Source organism: Oncorhynchus tshawytscha, linkage group LG04 (assembly GCF_018296145.1).
Source record: "Oncorhynchus tshawytscha isolate Ot180627B linkage group LG04, Otsh_v2.0, whole genome shotgun sequence".
NCBI lineage: Eukaryota > Metazoa > Chordata > Actinopteri > Salmoniformes > Salmonidae > Oncorhynchus > Oncorhynchus tshawytscha.
In genome coordinates, this window is record NC_056432.1 from 66,433,421 (window position 1) to 66,458,420 (window position 25,000).

A 25,000-nucleotide genomic window follows, 5' to 3' on the forward strand; every position below is an offset into this window, starting at 1 on the left:
GAAAGAGAGAGAGAGAGAGAAAGATAGAGAGAGAGAGAGAGAGAGACAGATATATATATATATTTTAAGAGAAAGAGAGAGAGAGACAGATATATATTTTTTAAGAGAAAGAGAGAGAGAGAGAAAGAAAGGGGTGATGAGGTGATGTGTGTGAGGTGAGAGAGGAAGCCTATCTTGTCTGCACAACAGCAATTAGTGGCCTAATCCTCCCCCCCCTCACCTCAGAAAGCCATTACTCTCCCCTGGAAGACCAGGACAATCAATACCAGAGCACTCAGGCTGGCGAGCAGAGTGACACTTAATACAGCTCCACTATCACACCTCATATACTCACAGAAAGAGAGAGAGAAAGAGGCTACCACCACGGGGGAGTGGAAGAGGGAAGGAGGGGGAGAGAGAATGGGTGGGATGGGAGAGCGAGAGAAAGAGCATAAGAATCATTACAAAAGAGTGAATGAGAGAGAGATAAAAAGGGATAGAGCAGAAATGAATAATGATCACAGTAATCCAGACCTGCCAGAGCTTCAAGCAACAGACCTCTACTCCCCTGGTACCACTCCATCTCTCTCTCCTCCACCATCCCTTCCTCCCCCTCATTGTTCTCACTCCCGTTCCCTGTGTGTGTGTGTGTGTGTGTGTGGTGCTGTATGTACAGTGGGGGAGGCAGGACACACTGAATAATTGAGTGAAAGCTGGAGGAGAAGCAGGTGAGGAGAAGGAGGAGGGGGGGTTGGTGTTCCCTCATCTGATTCTCCTCTTCATTGTCCTCCTCTACAAGCCAACATCATAACCTCTGTATACCTCCACCGACACAGACCCCATCCCTCCTTCACTGGAAACCATCCACACACCACCAGCTCCAGCCTGTTCTGTTATTCTCTCCCTCTTTCCACACATCCCTCCCTCCCCTCTCTGTTCTTCAAACGGACTGCCTCCCAAGCAGATATCTCTCAAGGAAGCCATCCATTTTTCATAAACACATTTACAACAGTTACAGACAGTTAAGGAGAAAGGGAATTGGCCCTTAACGCTTAACAGCCTGAGATGGGTGGTGTGTGTGTGTGTGTGTGTGTGTGTGTGTGTGTGTGTGTGTGTGTGTGTGTGTGTGTGTGTGCGTGTGTGTGTGCTTAATCCTAGATTTCCAGCACCTCCTAAAGTCTAAACTACCCTCTCTCCCTCGTTCTAATAAATACAACCCCCTCCAGTCTTTTCCTGTCACTCCCCCTTCCTCACTCCTCTTGTGGTGACAGTGCTAGTTGACAGGAAGTCAGTCCATCACTGAGCAGATGGGACAGAAATGATATGCAGGCCATCTGAGGGGCCCTAAACTAGTGTCATGCTGCCATATGCAGATCCAGCCTTCGTCTATTCACTGACGTGTCGCCACACATGCTCACACTGAGGCTGAGAGGAGAGGAGGGAGTGTCCTGGTTTCAAACACAGCCCTGGGCATTATGGATGTATCTCCATAGTCTGTACATGCTTCCTCTCCCCGTTCTCCTGTCCTCTCCTTCTTCTGTTTTGATCTAATCACAAAGGACAGGTGAAAGCAAAATGGACTAGACACCAGTCAAGTTCTTTCAGATCAGTCAGACATTAAAAGAAAGGAGGTGAGGAGATTAAGTCAGTCCCCTCCTGGTGCTGTTAGGACATACAGTAAGAACAGCATGCTGGTCTTCTGCCCTCTAATGGTGGATAAGAGACTGCAGGCCAAGCCGTGGCTCCACGCTCTGCTCCTACGCTACAGAGAGACGGCTGGTCTTCTGCCCTCTAATGGTGGATAAGAGACTGCAGGCCAAGCTGTGGCTCCACGCTCTGCTCCTACGCTACAGAGAGACGGCTGGTCTTCTGCCCTCTAATGGTGGATAAGAGACTGCAGGCCAAGCTGTGGCTCCACGCTCTGCTCCTACGCTACAGAGAGACGGCTGGTCTTCTGCCCTCTAATGGTGGATAAGAGACTGCAGGCCAAGCCGTGGCTCCACGCTCTGCTCCTACGCTGGATAGAGAGACGGCTGGTCTTCTGCCCTCTAATGGTGGATAAGAGACTGCAGGCCAAGCTGTGGCTCCACGCTCTGCTCCTACGCTACAGAGAGACGGCTGGTCTTCTGCCCTCTAATGGTGGATAAGAGACTGCAGGCCAAGCTGTGGCTCCACGCTCTGCTCCTACGCTACAGAGAGACGGCTGGTCTTCTGCCCTCTAATGGTGGATAAGAGACTGCAGGCCAAGCTGTGGCTCCACGCTCTGCTCCTACGCTACAGAGAGACGGCTGGTCTTCTGCCCTCTAATGGTGGATAAGAGACTGCAGGCCAAGCTGTGGCTCCACGCTCTGCTCCTACGCTACAGAGAGACGGCTGGTCTTCTGCCCTCTAATGGTGGATAAGAGACTGCAGGCCAAGCTGTGGCTCCACGCTCTGCTCCTACGCTACAGAGACAGAGAGCGAGGAAGTCTAAGCGAGAGAGAGAGTGCTCTGTGTCTGTTCCTGCTTGTGTGTGTGTATGTACAGCGCATTCAGAAAGTATTCAGACCCCTTGACTTTTTCCAAATTTTTCACGTTACAGCCTTACTCTAAAATGAATTTTTAAAAATGTTTCCTGATCAATCTACATATAATACCCCATAATGACAAAGCGAAAACAGGTTTTAAGAAATGTTTGCAAATTTATTAACAGAAATACCTTCTTTAAACAAGTATTCAGACCCTTTGCTATGATACCCGAAATTGAGCTCAGGTGCATCCTGTTTCCATTGATCATCCTTGAGATGTTTCCACAACTTGATTGGAGTCCATCTGTGGTAAATTCAATTGACTGGACATGATTTGGAAAGGCACACACCTGTCTATATAAGGTCCTACAGTTGACAGTACATGTCAGAGCAAAAACCAAGCTATGAGGTTGAAGGAATTGTCTGTAGAGCTCCGAGACAGGATTGAAAATAGTTGTGCAGCAACACTCCCCATCCAACCTGACAGAGCTTGAGAGGAGCAGAGAAGAATGGGAGAAACTCCCCAAATACAGGTGTGTCAAACTTGTAGCGTCATACTCAAGAAGAGTCATGGCTTTAATCGCTGCCAAAGGTGTTTCAACAAAGTACTGAGTAAAGGGTCTGAATACTTATGTTAACGTGATATTTCAGTTTTTTATTTTTAATACATTAGCAAAAATATCTATAAAACTGTTTTATTTTTGTCATTATGGGGTATTATGGGGTGTTGTGTGTAGATTGATGAGGGGAAAATGATTGGCCCTTAATCAATTTTAGAATAAGGCTGCAATGTAACAAAATGTGGAAAAAGTCAAGGGGTCTGAATATTATTCAAAATGCACTGTATGTGTGTGTGGTGTATGTGGGTGTGATTGAGTGTATGTCTGTGTGGGCAAACGTGTGTGTGTGATTAATGTGTAGCTCCTCTCTCCATTGCTGGCCCATTACCAGTCCCTCTCTCCCAGACTGCCTCCACGCATGACCGCCCAAACTGACCCTAACTGGGAGAGAGAGGTACACACAGACACATACACAGGCGCATACGCACGCACACACAATCACACATGCCCAAAAGCACGTGTGCATGTATACAAACTGGAGAAAGCTAAGCCTAGATCTGCCTAATTAATCAGATACTAGCATGCCTGCCTCTCTGACACGAGGTGTGTGTCCTTTACTCTGCTGCAATACTCATTATCCATCACCTCCCCTCTTCAGCATGAGACTCAGTACACAGAGCTACTCATCAGACAGGAGAGTGTGTGTGAGTGTATGTATGTGTGTGTTACTGTATGTGTGGGTTACTGTGTACGAGTGTGTGTGTGTGCGTGTATACAGATGAAAACACAGAGGACGTGACAGGGTTTTTAAATCAGGGCGATAGCTAGCTAGCTAGTGGCTATGATGCTAGCACAACAAAACAAACAACATCCTTTAAGCTTAGGAGACTGATTCATGCTCCATATGCACAACAGTAACACAGGACAGAGGGCCAGAGACAGACACAGAGGACACACAGGAACCCACTGTGCAGTAGGACACACAGGAACCCACTGTGCAGTAGGACACACAGGGACACACAGGAACCCACTGTGCAGTCGGACACACAGGGACACACACGGTGCAGTAGGACACACAGGAACACACGGTGCAGTAGGACACACAGGAACACACTGTCTTCCTAGGACCAGGAACACACACTGTTCAGTAGGACACACAGGAACACATTGTTCAGTAGGACACACAGGGACACACACGGTGCAGTAGGACACACAGGAACACACTGTTCATTTGGACACACAGGGACACACACGGTGCAGTAGGACGCACAGGAAGACACTGTGCAGTAGGACACACAGGAACACACTGTGCAGTAGGACACACAGGAACCCACTGTTCAGTAGGACACACAGGAACCCACTGTTCAGTAGGACACACAGGGACACACACGGTGCAGTAGGACACACAGGAACACACTGTGCAGTAGGACACACAGGAACACACTGTGCAGTAGGACACACAGGAACACACTGTCTATTGCACTTGACACTGCCCTTTCCCATCTGGACAAAAGGAAAACTTTTGTGAGAATGCTATTCATTGACTCCAGCTCAGCATTCAACACCATAGTGCCCTCAAAGCTCATCACTAAGCTAAGGATCCTGGGACTAAACACCTCCCTCTGCAACTGGATCCTGGACTTCCTGATGGGCCGCCCCCAGGTGGTGAGGGTAAGTAGCAACACATCTGCCACACTGATCCTCAACACTGGAGCCCCTCAGAGGTGCATGCTCAGTCCCCTCCTGTACTCCCTGTTCGCCCACGACTGCATGGTCAGGCACGACTCCAACACCATCATTAAGTTTGCAGACAACACAGCAGTGGTAGGCCTGATCACTGACAACGACAAGACAGCCTATAGGGAGGAGGTCAGAGAACTGGCCGGGTGGTGCCAGAATAACAACCTATCCCTCAACGTAACCAAGACTACGGAGATGATTGTGGACTACATGAAAAGGAGGACTGAGCACGCCCCCATTCTCATTGACAGGGCTGTAGTGGAACAGGTTGAGAGCTTCAAATTCCTTGGTGTCCACATCACCAACAAACTAGAATGGTCCAAACACACCAAGACAATCGTGAAGAGGGCATGACAAAGCCTATTCCCCCTCAGGAAACTAAAAAGATTTGGCATGGGTCCTCAGATACTCAAAAGGTTCTACAGCTGCAACATCGAGAGCATCACATCCAGGTACGGCAACTGCTTGGACTCCGACCGCAAGGCACTACAGATGGTAGTACGTACAGCCCAGTACATCACTGGGACCAAGCTTCCTGCCATCCAGGACCTCTACACCAGGCTGTGTCAGAGGAAAGCCCTAAAATTGTCAAAGACCCCAGCCACCCTGGTCATAGACTGTTCTCTCTGCTACCGCATGGCAAGCGGTACTGGAGTGCCAAGTCTAGGACAAAAAGGCTTCTCAACAGTTTTTAACCCCAAACCATAAGACTCCTGAACAGGTAATCAAATGGTTACCCAGACTATTTGCACTGTGTGCCCCCCAGCCAACCCCAGCCTTGCACGCTGCTGCTACTCTCTGTTTATCATATATGCATAGTCACTTTAACTATACATTCATGCACATACTACTTTAATTGGGCCGACCAACCAGTGCTCCCACACATTGGCTAACTGGGCTACCTGCATTGTGTCCCGCCACCCACCATCCGCCCACCCCTCTTTTACGCTGCTGCTACTCTCTGATCATCATATATGCGTAGTCACTTTAACCATACCTACATGTACATACTACCTCAATCAGCCTGACTAACCGGTGTCTGTATGTAGCCTCGCTACTTTTATAGCCTCGCTACTTTTATTTTTCATTGTCTTTTTACTGTTGTTTTATTTCTTTACCTAACTATTGTTCACCTAATAACTTTTTTGCACTATTGGTTAGAGCCTGTAAGTAAGCATTTCACTGTAAGCTCTACACCTGTTGTATTCGGCGCACATGACAAATAAACTTGGATTTAATTGGTTCAGTAGGACACACAGGGACACACTGTGCAGTAGGACACACAGGAACACACTGTGCAGTAGGACACACAGGAACACACTGTTCAGTAGGACACACAGGGACACACTGTTCAGTAGGACACACAGGGACACACTGTGCAGTAGGACACACAGGGACACACTGTGCAGTAGGACACACAAGGACACACTGTGCAGTAGGACACACAGGAACACACTGTTCAGTAGGACACACAGGGACACACTGTGCAGTAGGACACACAGGGACACACTGTGCAGTAGGACACACAGGAACACACTGTTCAGTAGGACACACAGGAACACACTGTTCAGTAGGACACACAGGGACACACTGTGCAGTAGGACACACAGGGACACACTGTGCAGTAGGACACACAGGAACACACTGTGCAGTAGGATACACAGGAACACACTGTTCAGTAGGACACACAGGAACACACTGTTCAGTAGGACACACAGGGACACACTGTGCAGTAGGACACACAGGAACACACTGTGCAGTAGGACACACAGGAACACACTGTGCAGTAGGACACACAGTAACACACTGTGCAGCAGGACACACAGGAACACACTGTGCAGTAGGACACACAGGAACACACTGTGCAGTAGGACACACAGGAACACACTGTTCAGTAGGACACACAGGAACACACTGTTCAGTAGGACACACAGGAACACACTGTGCAGTAGGACACACAGGAACACACTGTTCAGTAGGACACACAGGAACACACTGTGCAGTAGAACACACACACTGCTAGGAGGCTACAACATGCCAGGAAAGCACCATGGACGCTTTCTGTGTGAGTGTGTGTCTGTGTGTGTGTGTCAGTGTCGGTGTCAGTGTTTGTGTGTATGAGGGCTTGTCTATAAATATCTTTGTAGACAGCAAAGTGGCTGGAGTTCCGGAGGAGGCCCACACTCCAGCCCGCCCACCCCAACGACGGCACTCCTAAAGTGGGCAGCATCGGCCCCATGACTGGCCTGTTCCTCTGGAGCTGTTGAGCATGACTCACACACACTGTGTCTCTACCTACGCCAGGCAGACTGCACACAGACAGGCCCAAAATAACAGAGGGACTTTTCTGCTCTGTTTTAAAAAATGCCTAGGTTTAATCATAGTCTCTGTGTGTGTTTCTGTACCTCCCTCAGACTATCTGACGACTGTCCCAGCTAGGTTGAAATAGCAACAGACACACGCACATGTACACATGCACATACACACACCTGGTTGATAGAGAGACAGAGAGAGAGATGAGACAGTGAGACAAACAGTATGTGTGCAAGAAAGGGAGAGAGAGAGAGAGGTGAGAAAAGAGATTGTGTGCAAGTGACAGTGAGAGAGAGATGCAGTGAGATAGATGAGGGAGTGTGTGGGAGGGAGAGAAAAAATGGAGAAATAGAAATGGAGTGAAAGGGAGAGAGGGAGAGGGAATGGGGAAGAGAGAAGGGGAAGGTGAGAAACAATGGAGGAAGAGAATGAGATTGAGAGGATGAGTGTGTGAGAGAGAGGGAGAGATTGGGGTTGTGAGCTCTGTCTCTGTTTCTTTCTCAGAGTAATAAATCATTGGTGTTGGGCCCCCGGTGTGATCTGCAGGGGAGCCAGGCAGCCAGGGAGAGCCAGGGAGGAGGGGACCTCTCTCAAACACACAGCCTGATTAAGAGAGTCTGACCCCGGGCCGGGATGACTGGGGCTGCTGGGGCTCACTGGAGCTGGGGCAGACAGCCAGATATACACACACAAACACACACAAACAGACGTACACTTACACACAAGCACTCACACACACCCAAACAGGACCCCTGCCAGCCCTACTCAGGGGACTCTCAGCAGTCTGGCTCCATTCCCCTGGAGGGGCCCAGCAGCGTATGTGTGTGTGTCTTAGGGGGCCAGTGAAGATCAGCTCCAGTGTATGTGGGCCAGCCAGAGTCTCTGTCCTGGGGAAGGTTACACCTCATAGACACACACACCATGGTTGACCAGAGCCACTGTTTCACACACCATCTACCAAAAAGGCCTCAGTGAGCTGCTGCCCAAAGCCAGCCAGCCAAACAGCCCCCGAGAGTAGCGTGTTTGTGTGTGTGTGTATGTGTGTGTGTGTGTGTTTACACGGGAGAATAGCAGCCTTGTCCATCTGTGACCTAAGTCTGACCCTGTCCAGACAAAAAACAACAACTGAAAAAACAATATCCAACTTTCTGTAGCACACAGCAATATCTAATATCCAAACTAGCTACAAATATCAACAACTCACAATCAAACCATGAGCTGTATGTCTGACTGATAGGAACCTGTAGGAGGTCGAAAGGGTAGTGAGAAAAAGAGAAGTATTCTATTGATTCAGTGTTGATTGAGAAATGGCTGTAAGAAACCTGCTATGTTCTACTGTGTAGTGAGTCTGAGAGGAGAGGGTCAGTGTGTTACAGATGCATCATATGATCCCTCCACAACCAATTCTAAAAGCAGTCCTTGTCAACTGCTCACCCCACCACACAGTGACTACTTCACAGTCAGGTTAGACCAGTGGGATAGCAGGGCCCAATAAACTCAACAACACAGTGGTGTGTGTGTATGTGCGTGTGTGTTTGCACCCTGTGAGGAGAGGAGGCGACACAAACATGCAATGTCATTCACACACACACATGGACACAACTGCACACACACACACACACCCACCCAACAACCCACACACACACACACACACACACACACACACACACACGGAGCTGGCGCTTAAATGGGTCAGCTAGAACGGCTGTTCTGTGTCCTGCTCTCTTAGGGGAGGCTGCATAATTCAATCTAGTGTGAATATCACTCCACTGCTATTAGCAGCTAAACACGACACACAGGGAGGGCCCCAGCAGAGGAACCTCTGAGACATCGGAGGGTTCTGAGGGGTTAGGCTACAGGGGTCAGGGGTTAGAGGTTAGGGTCCAGGAGGACAGACGGTTTTTGAATGAGCTTAGCGCCTCATGGAGGAAGGAAGGAGTGAGAGGAGGGTAAGAAGAGGGGACGGTTAGGTCATAGGTGTAAGAGGGATTTCTGACAACAGCTGGTTGTAAAATGGCTTTAAATGACCCAACGTTTCTACACCTTATATAGGCTTGATAACAACACACCTGGCATTAAGAAACTCTAGAACCATAACTCTGTCTGTCCACATGTGTGTTGTCCTTACCTCGAGGATCCTCGGCCTGTTTGGCCAGTTTACGGAGGGCGGCAGCGAATCCAGAGTGTGCAGACTGGGCCGCCGGGCTCCCATTGGCTACGATAGATCCATTAAGGGGCGACGGGGTGAGGGGGCTGACCGTCGCCGTGGTGCGAGTTGCCGTGGATATCATTCCTAAGGAAGGTGACTTTGGCTCATGGCTCATGCCTGGAGAGAGGAGAGAGAGGGAGAGAAAGGGTTAAGACATAATAGACTGATGTTAGTCATTTATAAAGCAATTACAAAGCGGCTGTAGACGATTGGTCAGTCAGTCTGTCAGTCAGACTTACTCATGCTGTGATTGGTCAACTTATCAGTTGAGGGTTCAGACAGCTGACACTATGGAACCCCTCCCCACAATGACACTGAGCCCTGTGGACTGGAAAATCTCTCTCACACACTGGGGGCTATCTGTCTGTCTCAAACCAGACCGTACACACACACACACACTGGGGGCTATCTGTCTGTCTCAAACCAGACCTTACACACACACACACACACACTGGGGGCTATCTGTCTGTCTCAAACCAGACCGTACACACACACACACACTGGGGCTATCTGTCTGTCTCACACCAGACCGTACACACACACACACACTGGGGGCTATCTGTCTGTCTCAAACCAGACCGTACACACACACACACACTGGGGGCTATCTGTCTGTCTCAAACCAGACCGTACACACACACACACACTGGGGGCTATCTGTCTGTCTCAAACCAGACCGTACATAGACACACACACACACTGGGGGCTATCTGTCTGTCTCAAACCAGACCATACACACACACACACACTGGGGGCTATCTGTCTGTCTCAAACCAGACCGTACACACACACACACACTGGGGGCTATCTGTCTGTCTCAAACCAGACCGTACACACACACACACACTGGGGGCTATCTGTCTGTCTCACACCAGACCGTACACACACACACACACTGGGGGCTATCTGTCTGTCTCAAACCAGACCGTACACACACACACACACTGGGGGCTATCTGTCTGTCTCAAACCAGACCTTACACACACACACACACACTGGGGGCTATCTGTCTGTCTCAAACCAGACCGTACACACACACACACACTGGGGGCTATCTGTCTGTCTCAAACCAGACCGTACACACACACACACACTGGGGGCTATCTGTCTGTCTCAAACCAGACCGTACACACACACACACACTGGGGGCTATCTGTCTGTCTCAAACCAGACCGTACACACACACACACACACACTGGGGGCTATCTGTCTGTCTCAAACCAGACCGTACACACACACACACACTGGGGGCTATCTGTCTGTCTCAAACCAGACCGTACACACACACACACACTGGGGCTATCTGTCTGTCTCACACCAGACCGTACACACACACACACACTGGGGGCTATCTGTCTGTCTCAAACCAGACCGTACACACACACACACACTGGGGGCTATCTGTCTGTCTCACACCAGACCGTACACACACACACACACACACACTGGGGGCTATCTGTCTGTCTCAAACCAGACCGTACACACACACACACACTGGGGGCTATCTGTCTGTCTCACACCAGACCTTACACACACACACACACACTGGGGGCTATCTGTCTGTCTCAAACCAGACCGTACACACACACACACACTGGGGGCTATCTGTCTGTCTCAAACCAGACCGTACACACACACACACACTGGGGGCTATCTGTCTGTCTCACACCAGACCGTACACACACACACACACACTGGGGGCTATCTGTCTGTCTCAAACCAGACCGTACACACACACACACTGGGGGCTATCTGTCTGTCTCACACCAGACCGTACACACACACACACTGGGGGCTATCTGTCTGTCTCAAACCAGACCGTACACACACACACACTGGGGGCTATCTGTCTGTCTCAAACCAGACCGTACACACACACTGGGGGCTATCTGTTTGTCTCAAACCAGACCGTACACACACACACACACTGGGGGCTATCTGTCTGTCTCACACCAGACCGTACACACACACACACACACTGGGGGCTATCTGTCTGTCTCAAACCAGACCGTACACACACACACACACTGGGGGCTATCTGTCTGTCTCAAACCAGACCGTACATACACACACACACACACTGGGGGCTATCTGTCTGTCTCAAACCAGACCGTACACACACACACACACACTGGGGGCTATCTGTCTGTCTCAAACCAGACCGTACACACACACACACTGGGGGCTATCTGTCTGTCTCAAACCAGACCGTACACACACACACACACTGGGGGCTATCTGTCTGTCTCACACCAGACCGTACACACACACACACACACTGGGGGCTATCTGTCTGTCTCAAACCAGACCGTACACACACACACACACTGGGGGCTATCTGTTTGTCTCAAACCAGACCGTACATACACAAACACACACACTGGGGGCTATCTGTCTGTCTCAAACCAGACCGTACACACACACACACACTGGGGGCTATCTGTCTGTCTCACACCAGACCGTACACACACACACACACTGGGGGCTATCTGTCTGTCTCAAACCAGACCGTACACACACACACACACTGGGGCTATCTGTCTGTCTCACACCAGACCGTACACACACACACACACTGGGGGCTATCTGTCTGTCTCAAACCAGACCGTACACACACACACACACTGGGGCTATCTGTCTGTCTCACACCAGACCGTACACACACACACACACTGGGGGCTATCTGTCTGTCTCAAACCAGACCGTACACACACACACACACTGGGGGCTATCTGTCTGTCTCAAACCAGACCTTACACACACACACACACACACTGGGGGCTATCTGTCTGTCTCAAACCAGACCGTACACACACACACACACTGGGGGCTATCTGTCTGTCTCACACCAGACCGTACACACACACACACACTGGGGGCTATCTGTCTGTCTCAAACCAGACCGTACACACACACACACACTGGGGGCTATCTGTCTGTCTCAAACCAGACCGTACACACACACACACACTGGGGGCTATCTGTCTGTCTCAAACCAGACCGTACATAGACACACACACACACTGGGGGCTATCTGTCTGTCTCAAACCAGACCATACACACACACACACACACTGGGGGCTATCTGTCTGTCTCAAACCAGACCGTACACACACACACACACTGGGGCTATCTGTCTGTCTCAAACCAGACCGTACACACACACACACACTGGGGGCTATCTGTCTGTCTCAAACCAGACCGTACACACACACACACACTGGGGGCTATCTGTCTGTCTCAAACCAGACCGTACACACACACACACACTGGGGGCTATCTGTCTGTCTCAAACCAGACCGTACACACACACACACACACTGGGGGCTATCTGTCTGTCTCAAACCAGACCGTACACACACACACACACTGGGGGCTATCTGTCTGTCTCAAACCAGACCGTACACACACACACACACTGGGGGCTATCTGTCTGTCTCAAACCAGACCGTACACACACACACACACTGGGGGCTATCTGTCTGTCTCAAACCAGACCGTACACACACACACACACTGGGGCTATCTGTCTGTCTCACACCAGACCGTACACACACACACACACACACACTGGGGGCTATCTGTCTGTCTCAAACCAGACCGTACACACACACACACACACACACTGGGGCTATCTGTCTGTCTCACACCAGACCGTACACACACACACACACACACACTGGGGCTATCTGTCTGTCTCACACCAGACCTTACACACACACACACACACTGGGGGCTATCTGTCTGTCTCACACCAGACCTTACACACACACACACACACACACACACACACACACACACACACACACACACACACACAGACACACACACACATATTCACACATTCACACACACATAGTTACACAGACACATATATAAACACACACACACGGTAGTGAGTGGAGCTGAGAGTCAGCCAGAGCGCAGTGTGGTCTGTGTGTCTGTGTGTCTAGCTGGGGGAGGGGGGCTTTGGACTTAGGCTGGGGAGCTGGGGTTAAAGGTTATAGGTTACATGGTGTGTGACCCCTACCTCAAGAGGTCCGGTCTGTCTGCCTCAGCCCACACAGCAGCTCTACTTAACATGCTCCAACTGAGCCAGGCCCAATAGAAACCTTTCAAACACACACCCTGAGAGAACAGTTTGATAGAGGTAACACACACCCTGAGAGAACAGTTTGATAGAGGTAACACACACCCTGAGAGAACAGTTTGATAGAGGTAACACACACCATGAGAGAACAGTTTGATAGAGGTAACACACACCCTGAGAGAACAGTTTGATAGAGGTAACACACACCATGAGAGAACAGTTTGATAGAGGTAACACACACCATGAGAGAACAGTTTGATAGAGGTAACACACACCATGAGAGAACAGTTTGATAGAGGTAACACACACCATGAGAGAACAGTTTGATAGAGGTAACACACACCATGAGAGAACAGTTTGATAGAGGTAACACACACCATGAGAGAACAGTTTGATAGAGGTAACACACACCATGAGAGAACAGTTTGATAGAGGTAACACACACCATGAGAGAACAGTTTGATAGAGGTAACACACACCATGAGAGAACAGTTTGATAGAGGTAACACACACCCTGAGAGAACAGTTTGATAGAGGTAACACACACCCTGAGAGAACAGTTTGATAGAGGTAACACACACCCTGAGAGAACAGTTTGATAGAGGTAACACACACCCGGGGAGAACAGTTTGATAGAGGTAACACACACCATGAGAGAACAGTTTGATAGAGGTAACACACACCATGAGAGAACAGTTTGATAGAGGTAACACACACCCTGAGAGAACAGTTTGATAGAGGTAACACACACCATGAGAGAACAGTTTGATAGAGGTAACACACACCCTGAGAGAACAGTTTGATAGAGGTAACACACACCCTGAGAGAACAGTTTGATAGAGGTAACACACACCATGAGAGAACAGTTTGATAGAGGTAACACACACCATGAGAGAACAGTTTGATAGAGGTAACACACACCATGAGAGAACAGTTTGATAGAGGTAACACACACCATGAGAGAACAGTTTGATAGAGGTAACACACACCATGAGAGAACAGTTTGATAGAGGTAACACACACCATGAGAGAACAGTTTGATAGAGGTAACACACACCATGAGAGAACAGTTTGATAGAGGTAACACACACCCTGAGAGAACAGTTTGATAGAGGTAACACACACCATGAGAGAACAGTTTGATAGAGGTAACACACACCATGAGAGAACAGTTTGATAGAGGTAACACACACCATGAGAGAACAGTTTGATAGAGGTAACACACACCCTGAGAGAACAGTTTGATAGAGGTAACACACACCATGAGAGAACAGTTTGATAGAGGTAACACACACCATGAGAGAACAGTTTGATAGAGGTAACACACACCATGAGAGAACAGTTTGATAGAGGTAACACACACCCTGAGAGAACAGTTTGATAGAGGTAACACACACCATGAGAGAACAGTTTGATAGAGGTAACACACGTACCAGATCCCCTTAATCATCCCCATGTTAATGTCATGATGGTCATTGTGGTTTCTACAGTGATGATCACCAGCTACAAGCTATTTCCACTTCAATCCACTATTATCATCACGTCTGATTCACACACACACTCACTTATACTGACCCATCTACAGTAGTGTGAGTGTGTGTTCGCAAACCTGTGTGTGTGTGTGTGGGAGTGTGTGTGTTGTTGAATCACAGATAAATATCATAAAGCCTTATATAGTCCTACATCCAGTATACAGTCTGAAAAGCATGTGATCTACTCTGAGTTTACATTGCCTTCATAGTGTTTATAGTGATATAGCACCATCAGTAAACTGGATAGGTGACGCAACTCTATAGTTTAGCATTATGTACAGGACACAGATACTCCTATTACCATTACACATCACCTTACGTTATTATGGTGTCCATGCCACCCTGTGATACCCCCTCTCTCTCTCTCTCTCTCCCTCCCTCTCTCTGCTGAGTGACCTCTCCCTCCCTCTCTCTGCTGAGTGACCTGTTGGACTGTGAGTGGAGTTTTGTTCTCGTGTTTTTTCTCTGTGTCAGATTTACGAGCTCACTGTGGGGGATGTAGGGGATGGAGGGTTTCTCTCTCTCAGTGAAGGGGTGAAAGGGGACACTGTGATGACAGCTCCTGGGCCGGTAGAATCCCTGAATGCCAGAGAGTGGCATGCTGTCGCACAGAACACACACTTACACACACACACACACACACACACACACACACACACACACACACACAGCATGCACACATCTTACATGAGCAAACACATGGAATAACACACACACATACTTTACACAAACAAACACACATCACAAGTCGACGGCCCCATTAACTACAAGTCCCCAGAGTCAGAGGTCATGGTAGGGTCACAGTAAAAAGCAGTCTTGTAGGGATGCAGTGAGATTACACACACACATGCACACATTACAACATTACTACCACACACCATATCTGATTACACACACATACACATTACACACACTCAGTCTTATCAATATCACAGATCCACACTCAAATGTAGCCAAAACACACACCATACCTACCCTCACACAACCAAGCACGCACGCACGCATACACACACACCCGCACGCACACACACACACGCACACACCCGCGCACACACACACACACACACACCCACACGCACATACCCACACACACGCACATACCCGCGCACACGCACACACACACACGTACAGACAGTACGCACTCACTCACAGTAGCATACAGTGTCAATAGCACTAATAGATCTGTAGAGTTATATATAGGTCCACCCCAGAGCCTGGGCAGGTCTATTAAAAAACCCATGTCTCCCTGAGCCTGAGAGAGGTCAGGGGTTCTGTGTGTGTGTGTGTGTGTGTGTGTGTGTGTGTCTGCGTGCGTGCGTGTGTGTGTCTGGCTGTCGTTGTTTAAGTGTGCGAGGGAGTGTGTGTGTCAGTGGGAGAGCGCTGGAGTGGAACAGAAGATGGCAGGGGAGTAGTGAACTGGTGGGTCACAGGGGCACAGAGTGTAACGGGAGAGAAAATGAGTGGCAACACCTCTGGGTCCGCCCTGCTCATAACCTCCCATTCACCCCCTGCACTCCCTGTGAACCCCCAGCAACACAATTCATAATGAAATTAACAATGAGCTCCCTTTCCACACACACACACTCACACACACAGCAACAGCCAGGCGCACACACCCAAGCACACACACTCACATCGACAGCCAGGCACAGCAACCGCTCAGTTCACTGCTGTGACCTGTTCACAACTGCAAAGCCCTGCTCCACCCACCTCTCCTCACAAACACACACCTTCACACACACGGATACACACACACAGCCTCAGAGAGCATTCTATCTGTAATGCAGGAACTTTTCACAGGAGCTAATAAGATGGTAATGGACCGCTAGAGAAACACCATACATATTCAAGAAACACAGCCATGCTGATAGCACACACAGTCACACACACCCCTCCTTCACACACACCCCTCCCTCCCTCCCACACACACACACACACCCCTCCTTCACACACACCCCACCCCTCCCTCCCTCCCACACACACACACCCCTCCTTCACACACACCCCACCCCTCCCTCCCTCCCTCCCACACACACACACACACACACAGGGCTAGCGGCGGTTCTCGACCCCCCTCCAGAGTAGCAGAGTGAACGTGGTGGCGGGTGTTGAGGCTCCTTACTGCACAAAGGACTGGAGCTCCCTGGTTCTCCCATCGCTGCATCTTCAGCCAAACCCAGCACACAGACAGAGACACAGTCAAGACACACACCATCTTCTCTTCCTCCTCTCCGTCGCTTCTCTGTCTCTCCTTTTCTTTCTGTCTCTCGCGCACGCTCACCCGGTCGCTCACAAAGACCGTTTGGAGCTTATCTTACGAAGCAACACACCACACAACTCTGCCTATCTCCTCTCTCTCTCTCTCTCTCTCTCTCTCTCTCTCCTCTCTCTCCCTCTCTCTCTCTCTCGCTCTACCCTCCTCTTTCTCTCGCTGAGTGAAAACAGAAATTCTTAGCCTAGCAGCTGCTGCGATGTCACATGACCTTCCCCCTCCCCTCTCCTCCTCTTCCTCCCTTCTCCCCCTCCTCCTCTCCCTCCCTTCTCCTCTCAACCTATAATTCCTGAGTCATTGGGAGATAACAGAGGCATGGATGCCCTGCCAAGGGGAGCGAGGGAGGGGAGGAGAGAGGGAGCAGGGCGGGGGAAGGAGGGGAGGGGTGACTGTGTGTGTCAGCTGCCTCTTCTTCCACACACAGCCCCGGTCGTCACATCTGACCCCCCTGTCGGGGGGAGGAGGGGAGGGGGAGGGTGGTTAAATATGTGAGGCGCTGACACCCTCCTCCTCCTTCTCCCCTCCTCCACCTCTCCCTGGCTGTTAGAAAAAGAAGAGAGAGAGAGCGAGAGAGAGAGGGAGGGAGGGAGATATATAATGCCAGAGGCTAAGGTGGAAGCTTGTTCTGGCCTGTGTTACTGAGACATTGCCCCCACAGCTAGACTGCTAACACACACACACACACACACTAAGCAAACATAGCCAGGCTCATGTTCAGATCCAAAAGCTTGGCTTCCAGTGGGAGAGAAAACAGCTTTGATCTGCCCTCTTTATCACCAACCGAGAGCAGAAACACACTACAGTTACCTCACACAGAGCCAGTTGAGGGGTTTATACCACACACACACACGTATGCACACGATACTGCTATTTTGCAATATTTCTAAGAGTAAATAACAGCAGACAAGGGCAACTATAGACCTGTATCTATTTTGAGTGTGCTGTCTAAAGTGCTGAAATATACTAGCAAGAATAATATTTTAGATGAACTACAGTCTGGTTTTAGAAAGACCCAATCCACTGACACGCCTATTGTTTTTAACTAACTTTTAACAGCAGGGCCATTGACTGGGTTAAATCCTATTTAAACAGGTAGAGACCAAATTGTGGATGTTTATGGAAAACATTCTGGTGTGAAGGGGATTAGCTGTGGGGTCCCACAGGGGAGCATCATCGGCCCTCTTCTCTTCCTGCAGTACATTGATGATATGAAATCATCCTGCTCTCGTATATAGTTATTGTATGTGGATGACTCTACTGGTGTCCCATAAGAACAAAGCCTCAGTAGAAGAGATCCTTAGTGCAGAGTTATCCAATATCAGTAAATGGCTTTCAGATAACGAACTTTCTCTGCATCTTGGAAAAACAGAACCCATCTTATTTGGTTCCAGAGTAAAGCTTGCAAGGACCCCTTGGTTTTAGTGCCAAAGTGGACAACTCAGTGGTTACACCAAAAACTTCAGTCCGCTACCTTGGATCGGTACCTGACTGGTCAGACAACGGCCCTAAAGGTTTACACAAAGATAAAGCTAAATATTACATTCCTAGCTCGGACCTCCAAATATCTGATAGTGACACCTGGCATCTAAAGAATAAGCTACAGAGCAGACAGAACAAGCTGGTGATATTTAAACTCCCTCCTCGTACACATCTGGAGGGGGAGCCTTTTCATCAGTTAGACTGGCTATCTGCAGAGAAAAAGGGTCATATTATCTCAACTTGGTCTGGTCCATTACAGTACCAGACAAAAGTTTAGACACACCTACTCACTGTCCAGCCCAGTCTAACCTCAATTACACCCACTCTTTTGGGTTGTTATGATAGATAGATAGATAGATAGATAGATAGATAGATAGATAGATAGATAGATAGATAGATAGATAGATAGATAGATAGATAGATAGATAGATAGATAGATAGATAGATAGATAGATAGATAGATAGATAGATAGATAGATAGATAGATAGATAGATAGATAGATAGATAGATAGATAGATATTGTAGAATAATAGTGAAGACATCAAAATTATGACATAACACAGGAAATTTGTTTAACACTTTTTTGGTTACTACATGATTCCGTATGTGTTATTTCATAGTTTTGATGTCTTCACTATTATTCTACAATGTAGGAAATAGTCAAAATGAGTAGGTGTGCACTTATATTAGATGTCCACCAATACAACGCCGGAGACTCTGATATTGCCAGTTTTAAATTGAAGAATTCCTCTGGTAAGAACACCTTGTTATATACCGGCGCTAGCTAGCTAGCTATCTATTATAACAACCCAAAAGAGTGGGTGTAATTGTGGTTAGACTGGGCTGGACAGTTAAGGGTTAAAGCTGTGGGTTTCCCTCTCTCCATCCCTCCCTCCTCTGGCTGTCATTGCTGGGGTGTGAATGAGTAGATTCTTTAGTCATTTCCTCCTTCGGTCGCTCGCTACCTTTCACCGAATGAGAAGGGAGGAGAAAGAGAGAGAGGCAGAGAGAAAGCGAGAGAACAAGAGAAAGAGAAAGAACGAGAGAGAAAGAGAGAGAACAAGAGAGAGAAAGATAGAACTAGAAAGACAAAGAGAAATAGAGAGAGGGAGAGAGACAGACAGACAGATAGAGAGCGAGATTAGTCATGAGAAAAGCAACATGGTGGCCAGTATTGTGCAAAGGGCCACTAAAACCCAGAATCTGTCTCTTCTGAGAAAACACAGAGCAGCCTTCTCATCTCTTCCCACCCCCCTCTCTCTCTCTCTTTAGCCTCACCCATAACCTCTAAATTATTTTAGAGAAGTGACAAGCCTGTTATAATGTGGTTTTTCACTAGAAGCTATGTGTGAACAACCACACTCCCCAACCACACACTGTGTTCTGTGATGATGAGAGAACAGCACTAATGTAGCCCTGTTTCTCTGTGTTATCGCTCTCTGGTGGCAGGTGGCAGTATTACACCATTCTATAGACCATCAGCATAGATGTAGTGAAGGGGTCAATGGAACGCAGACCGTTCGGTGCACATTCAACAAATCTGATCTAACAAAGTGGATATTCGTCAAATCCGTCATGATCAATGTATTGTAACAGGCCCACAACGTGTTTACAAAGTCCGATTTGGATATACTTGGCTGTTTTCAATGCATAACATTTACAAGTAGTCTCTTTTCAGGTTCAGAAGAAGTGACTGCTAAATGCTAACTCCCGTTCGTATAAGCTGGTAGCATAGAGAAATCAGTGGTGGTAGTCAGTCTTTTTCTAACTGTAATGCAGTTGATTGGTGACGATGACATGAACATGTATTGTTGACATCAATACAAGCATTATACTCCGATTTTTACCACAAGATAGTGTGAAATACACATAAACAATAGCCTAAATGTAGGATCAGGGGGGCAATGAGGAGATTCAGGACTTTCCCCCAAGGCCCTTTCCACCATTCATTTCCATGGCAATTCCATTGTTTTGGTAGAATTCGATTGACCTCTTTACCGCATCTATCCCTGCCTGCTTGAAGTAGACTTTTCCCCTAACCACAGATCTAGGATCATATTACCCAACTGTAACTGGTACCTTAATATCACAGCCACTGATCTGACGTGGCTTGGCTGGTCTAAATATAAGATGACATCCACTGTCAGGATGTGGAAGACTTTGAAGTATGATTCCATGAAACTGTGTGATCTCAGCCTTATGTAGAGGAGGATGAAGACACAACCTCACCATGTATCAGTGATCACAGAGGAAACGTCTAGTTACCCCATGTAGGTAACAGACTAAAGTAGTGAGAGAGTGTCTGACATGCAGTGAGGCCGTAGTGGAGGAAGAGAGGAGGTTTCTGAACAGGTTGGGAGGAAGATCAATGCAGTCGTGTTGGTGTGAGGACTGTGAAGGCAGGAGACTGTGTCCGTGTGTGTGTGTGTGTGCGTGACAGATAGATAGCCCCCAGTTTGTGAGGGAGTGGATCAATGGATGTCAGTGTTCATGTGCCTGAAATGGAGAGAGTGTAGCACAGAGAGGAAAGGAAAGAGGAAGAGAGAGAAAGAATCAGGGGGGTTGTTGAGGGTCATTTTCCCATCAGCCTTCAGAGAGACACAGCAGTAGGGCCACGAACACACGCGTGCACACACACACACACACACACACACACACACACACACACACACACACACAGTATGAAACAGGATTAACCCAGACAATCCTTATGAAGCAGATTACAGGACACAACACAGCTGTCATAATGATAAGATAACCAGGAGACACACAACCAACCACCCCAATACTACACATTCTAAATGTACCTGTCTGAACAGTTCAATGCCAACGGTAGAAACTAAGGCCTACTGCTGAGTTCGGTGAAATACTCAAGACAATGTAGACCTACTCTTTACTGACACAAGTCGTCTAGATCATCCACAGTAAACACTATCGGTCACAAGGACACATCATGAGTCATGAGGACAGTGTTTTCCATGGTAGTGACCCCTACTTCTCCTTAAACACCAGACATGTGTCATCACCACATGCCACACATTGCAACAGGCCTAGTGGTTCTCAGAAGGCTGGGAGAGAAGGATGTTCTTCCTGGCTGTTATACTGTCTTTGGCCAGCAGATGGAGGTGCATCATAGAGACATGGAGAGGGAGTCCCCAGCTCTTCAGCAGCAGTTCTATAGTGAGCAGTGTGACCAGAGGCAGACCAGAGTCAGACCACTGGGTTATGGCTGACTTCAGCTTGACAGAACAGAAGTTTGACATGGAGAGAACACATATCAAACCAGTTAGGAGGAAGACCAGTTCAATACATCCTTATTGAATCATCATTGGGCTATATGTTTGTGGTGTCAACACTATAGACATATAACTAATAGAATGGGCTTGGAACCTCTAACCCTGCGATTGTACTGGTAAACTCATACGCTGCCTGGTATTGTGAGGCAATCATTTCCATGGTAATGTAGAATGTTCATTCAAATGATGTTAAGCAATGTGACTCATACAATGGAATGTATGTTTTGTCATGTCAGTTGAGATGATTCAACTAACACAGCACAGATTGATGGATACACTTCCTGGTTTTACTTCCTGCTTCGGTCCTATGGACCCACTTGCAATGGCCACCCATTATACTATCACTGACTTGAATGGGGAAGTCTGTTCTATTAATCATATTTCTATGGTCAAAACACTTGTCAATAATATGACACTGGGTATTTCAGTCGGAGTTTAATCGTTCTGTTCTCAGTAACTTTACTCCAGTTCTGTAAAAGGGCTTGAAGGGCTCAGTTAAATGTCACCCAGGGCCTTCAGTAAACTTAACCCTTTCTAGGCTTTCAGAATGAAATCAGATGAATACCAAACACACACACACACACACACACACACACACACACACACAGGAGCCCCCCTGACATACAGTAAACAGGCTGATGTATCATCCTGCTGTGAGAAAAACCGATCACTAACAAACAATTGCACAGACACACCGAAAACATCAACAAACACACACACTCTGTTCTGCTCTCTTGCTGCACGGAATGCAGATTACACACAAACGCACAAACACACACACACACACACACACACACACACTGACGGAGTAAATCCTCTTGGCTCCTGTGTGATCTGGCCAGTGCAGAGATAACAGTCAGGCAGCTCTAGAGGGCAGTTCATCTTTAACCAGGAAGGGATTTGACTATCAGCTAGTTAAAACAACCAATGGAGATACATACGGTCTGACAGACAGACAGACAGAGAAAGACAGACAGACAGACAGACGGTTGCCTATCTATCATATCCAGCTGCTAGGCTCAGCCCAACCCAGCCCTTCTCACTGGAGGTAAAGCACACATCTAGGATCAGAACAGCCTAACATTAACCCAACTCAGTCCAGTATAGTGCTGGCTAATCTAGCCTAGCCTCCATGAGTATAAAATCTCTCCTCTCTTTCCCAAGAAGCCAGTCAACCACACAGTCATAGTCTGGCCAAACCAAGACCTGGTTATTAGTTTAGTACATTAGCACAGAGGAGTACTACAGGATGAAAAAGACTAGCATTAAGAGCTACATGCTAGCAGCTACTGTAGTTCAGTCATGAAGAGGAGACCTTCTCTGAGATCAAAAACAAAGGATGCTTAGGAGGAGAAGGGGTCAGGGGTGAAAGTTCAGGGGTGAAGGAGGAGGGGTGATCTGACCTCCTTAACCCCACTAACAAGGGCCTCTCATCAGCCATGATCCCTGCTGCTATGGCCTCTTTGAACAAGGATCCTGGTCCTCTACAAAGACCCAGAGCTCCAGGCAGAGGAATGGCAGCTGGAGGAATTAGCCCCAGGACAGGGCACCTTACTGGGGTTAAAGAGAACACTGGGAAACTCCAGGGTTGAACCTGTATGACTAAAATGTTTAAAACCACACACATGAACACAAACACACACACACACTTTCAGATACACCACATCGGGATAAACATGCTCTGGTAGTTCCAGGTCAGTTTGACTTCTGAGATGATATCAAGCCCCAGGTGTGTGTGTGTGTGTGTGTGTGTGTGTGTGTTTGTGTGTGTGCCCACACTCTCTCTATTACACTGCCACGTCATCAAGAATATGAGATGCCATCTATTAGGCTGCTGAGCTAGACTTTCAGAGAGAGAGAGAGAGAGAGAGAGAGAGAAGAGAGAGAGAGAGAGAGAGAGAGAGAGAGAAGAGACCCAACCAAATCATGAGAAAACAAAAAGATCATTACTTGACACATTGGAAGAGTTAACAAAAAATCTAGAACGCTATTTGGCCCTAAACAGAGAGTAAACAGTGGCAGAATACCTCACCACTGTGACTGACTCAAAATTAAGGAAAGCTTTGACTATGTACACACTCAGTGAGCATAGCCTTGCTATTGAGAAAGGCCGCCGTAGGCAGACATGGCTCTCAAGAGAAGACAGGCTATGTGCTCACTGCCCACAAAATGAGGTGGAAACTGAGCTGCACTTCCTAATCTCCTGCCCAATGTATGACAATATTAGAGACACATATTTCCCTCAGATTACACAGATCCACAAAGAATTCTAAAATAAATCCAATTTTGATAAACTCCCATATCTACTGGGTGAAATTCCACAGTGTGCCATCACAGCAGCAAGATTTGTGACCTGTTGTCGCAAGAAAAGGTCAACCAGTGAAGAACACACACCATTGTAAATACAAACCATATTTACACTACTGGTCAAAAGGTTGAACACACCTACTCATTCAAGGGTTTTTCTTTATTTGTACTATTTTCTACATTGTACAATAATAGTGAAGACATCAAAACTATGAAATAACACATATGGAATCGTGTACTAACCAAAAAAGTGTTTAAACAAATCAAAATATATTTTATATTTGAGATTCTTCAAATAGCCAGCCTTTCTTTGCCGTGATGACAGCTTGCACCCCTGGAATGCATTTACATTAACAGGTGTGCCTTGTTGAAAGTTCATTTGTGGAATTTCTTTCATTCTTAATGCGTTTGAGCCAATCAGTTATGTTGTGACATGGTAGGGCTGGTATACAGAAGATTTGGTAAAAGACCATGTCCATATTATAGCAAGAACAGCTCAAATAAGCAAAGAGAAATGACAGTCCATCATTACTTTAAGACAATCACTTTGAACATTTCTTCAAGTGCAGTCACAAAAACCATCAAGCGCTATGATGAAACTGGCTCTCATGAGGACCGTCACAGGAAAGGAAGACCCAGAGTTACCTCTGCTGCAGAGGATAAGTTCATTAGAGTTACCAGCCTCAGGAATTGCAGTTCAAGTAACAGACACATG

General features: G+C 47.8%; 1 protein-coding gene across 1 annotated transcript in view; it reads right to left on the reverse strand.

The window, feature by feature from the left end:
- gse1b (Gse1 coiled-coil protein b) overlaps nt 1-25,000 on the reverse strand; it is a 445,489-nt gene that overhangs the window by 49,404 nt on the left and 371,085 nt on the right. The window contains exon 3 of the mRNA XM_042321104.1: nt 9,228-9,425. Within this exon, the coding sequence (XP_042177038.1) occupies nt 9,228-9,425 (198 nt within the window). The remainder of the gene's footprint in view (nt 1-9,227; nt 9,426-25,000) is intronic.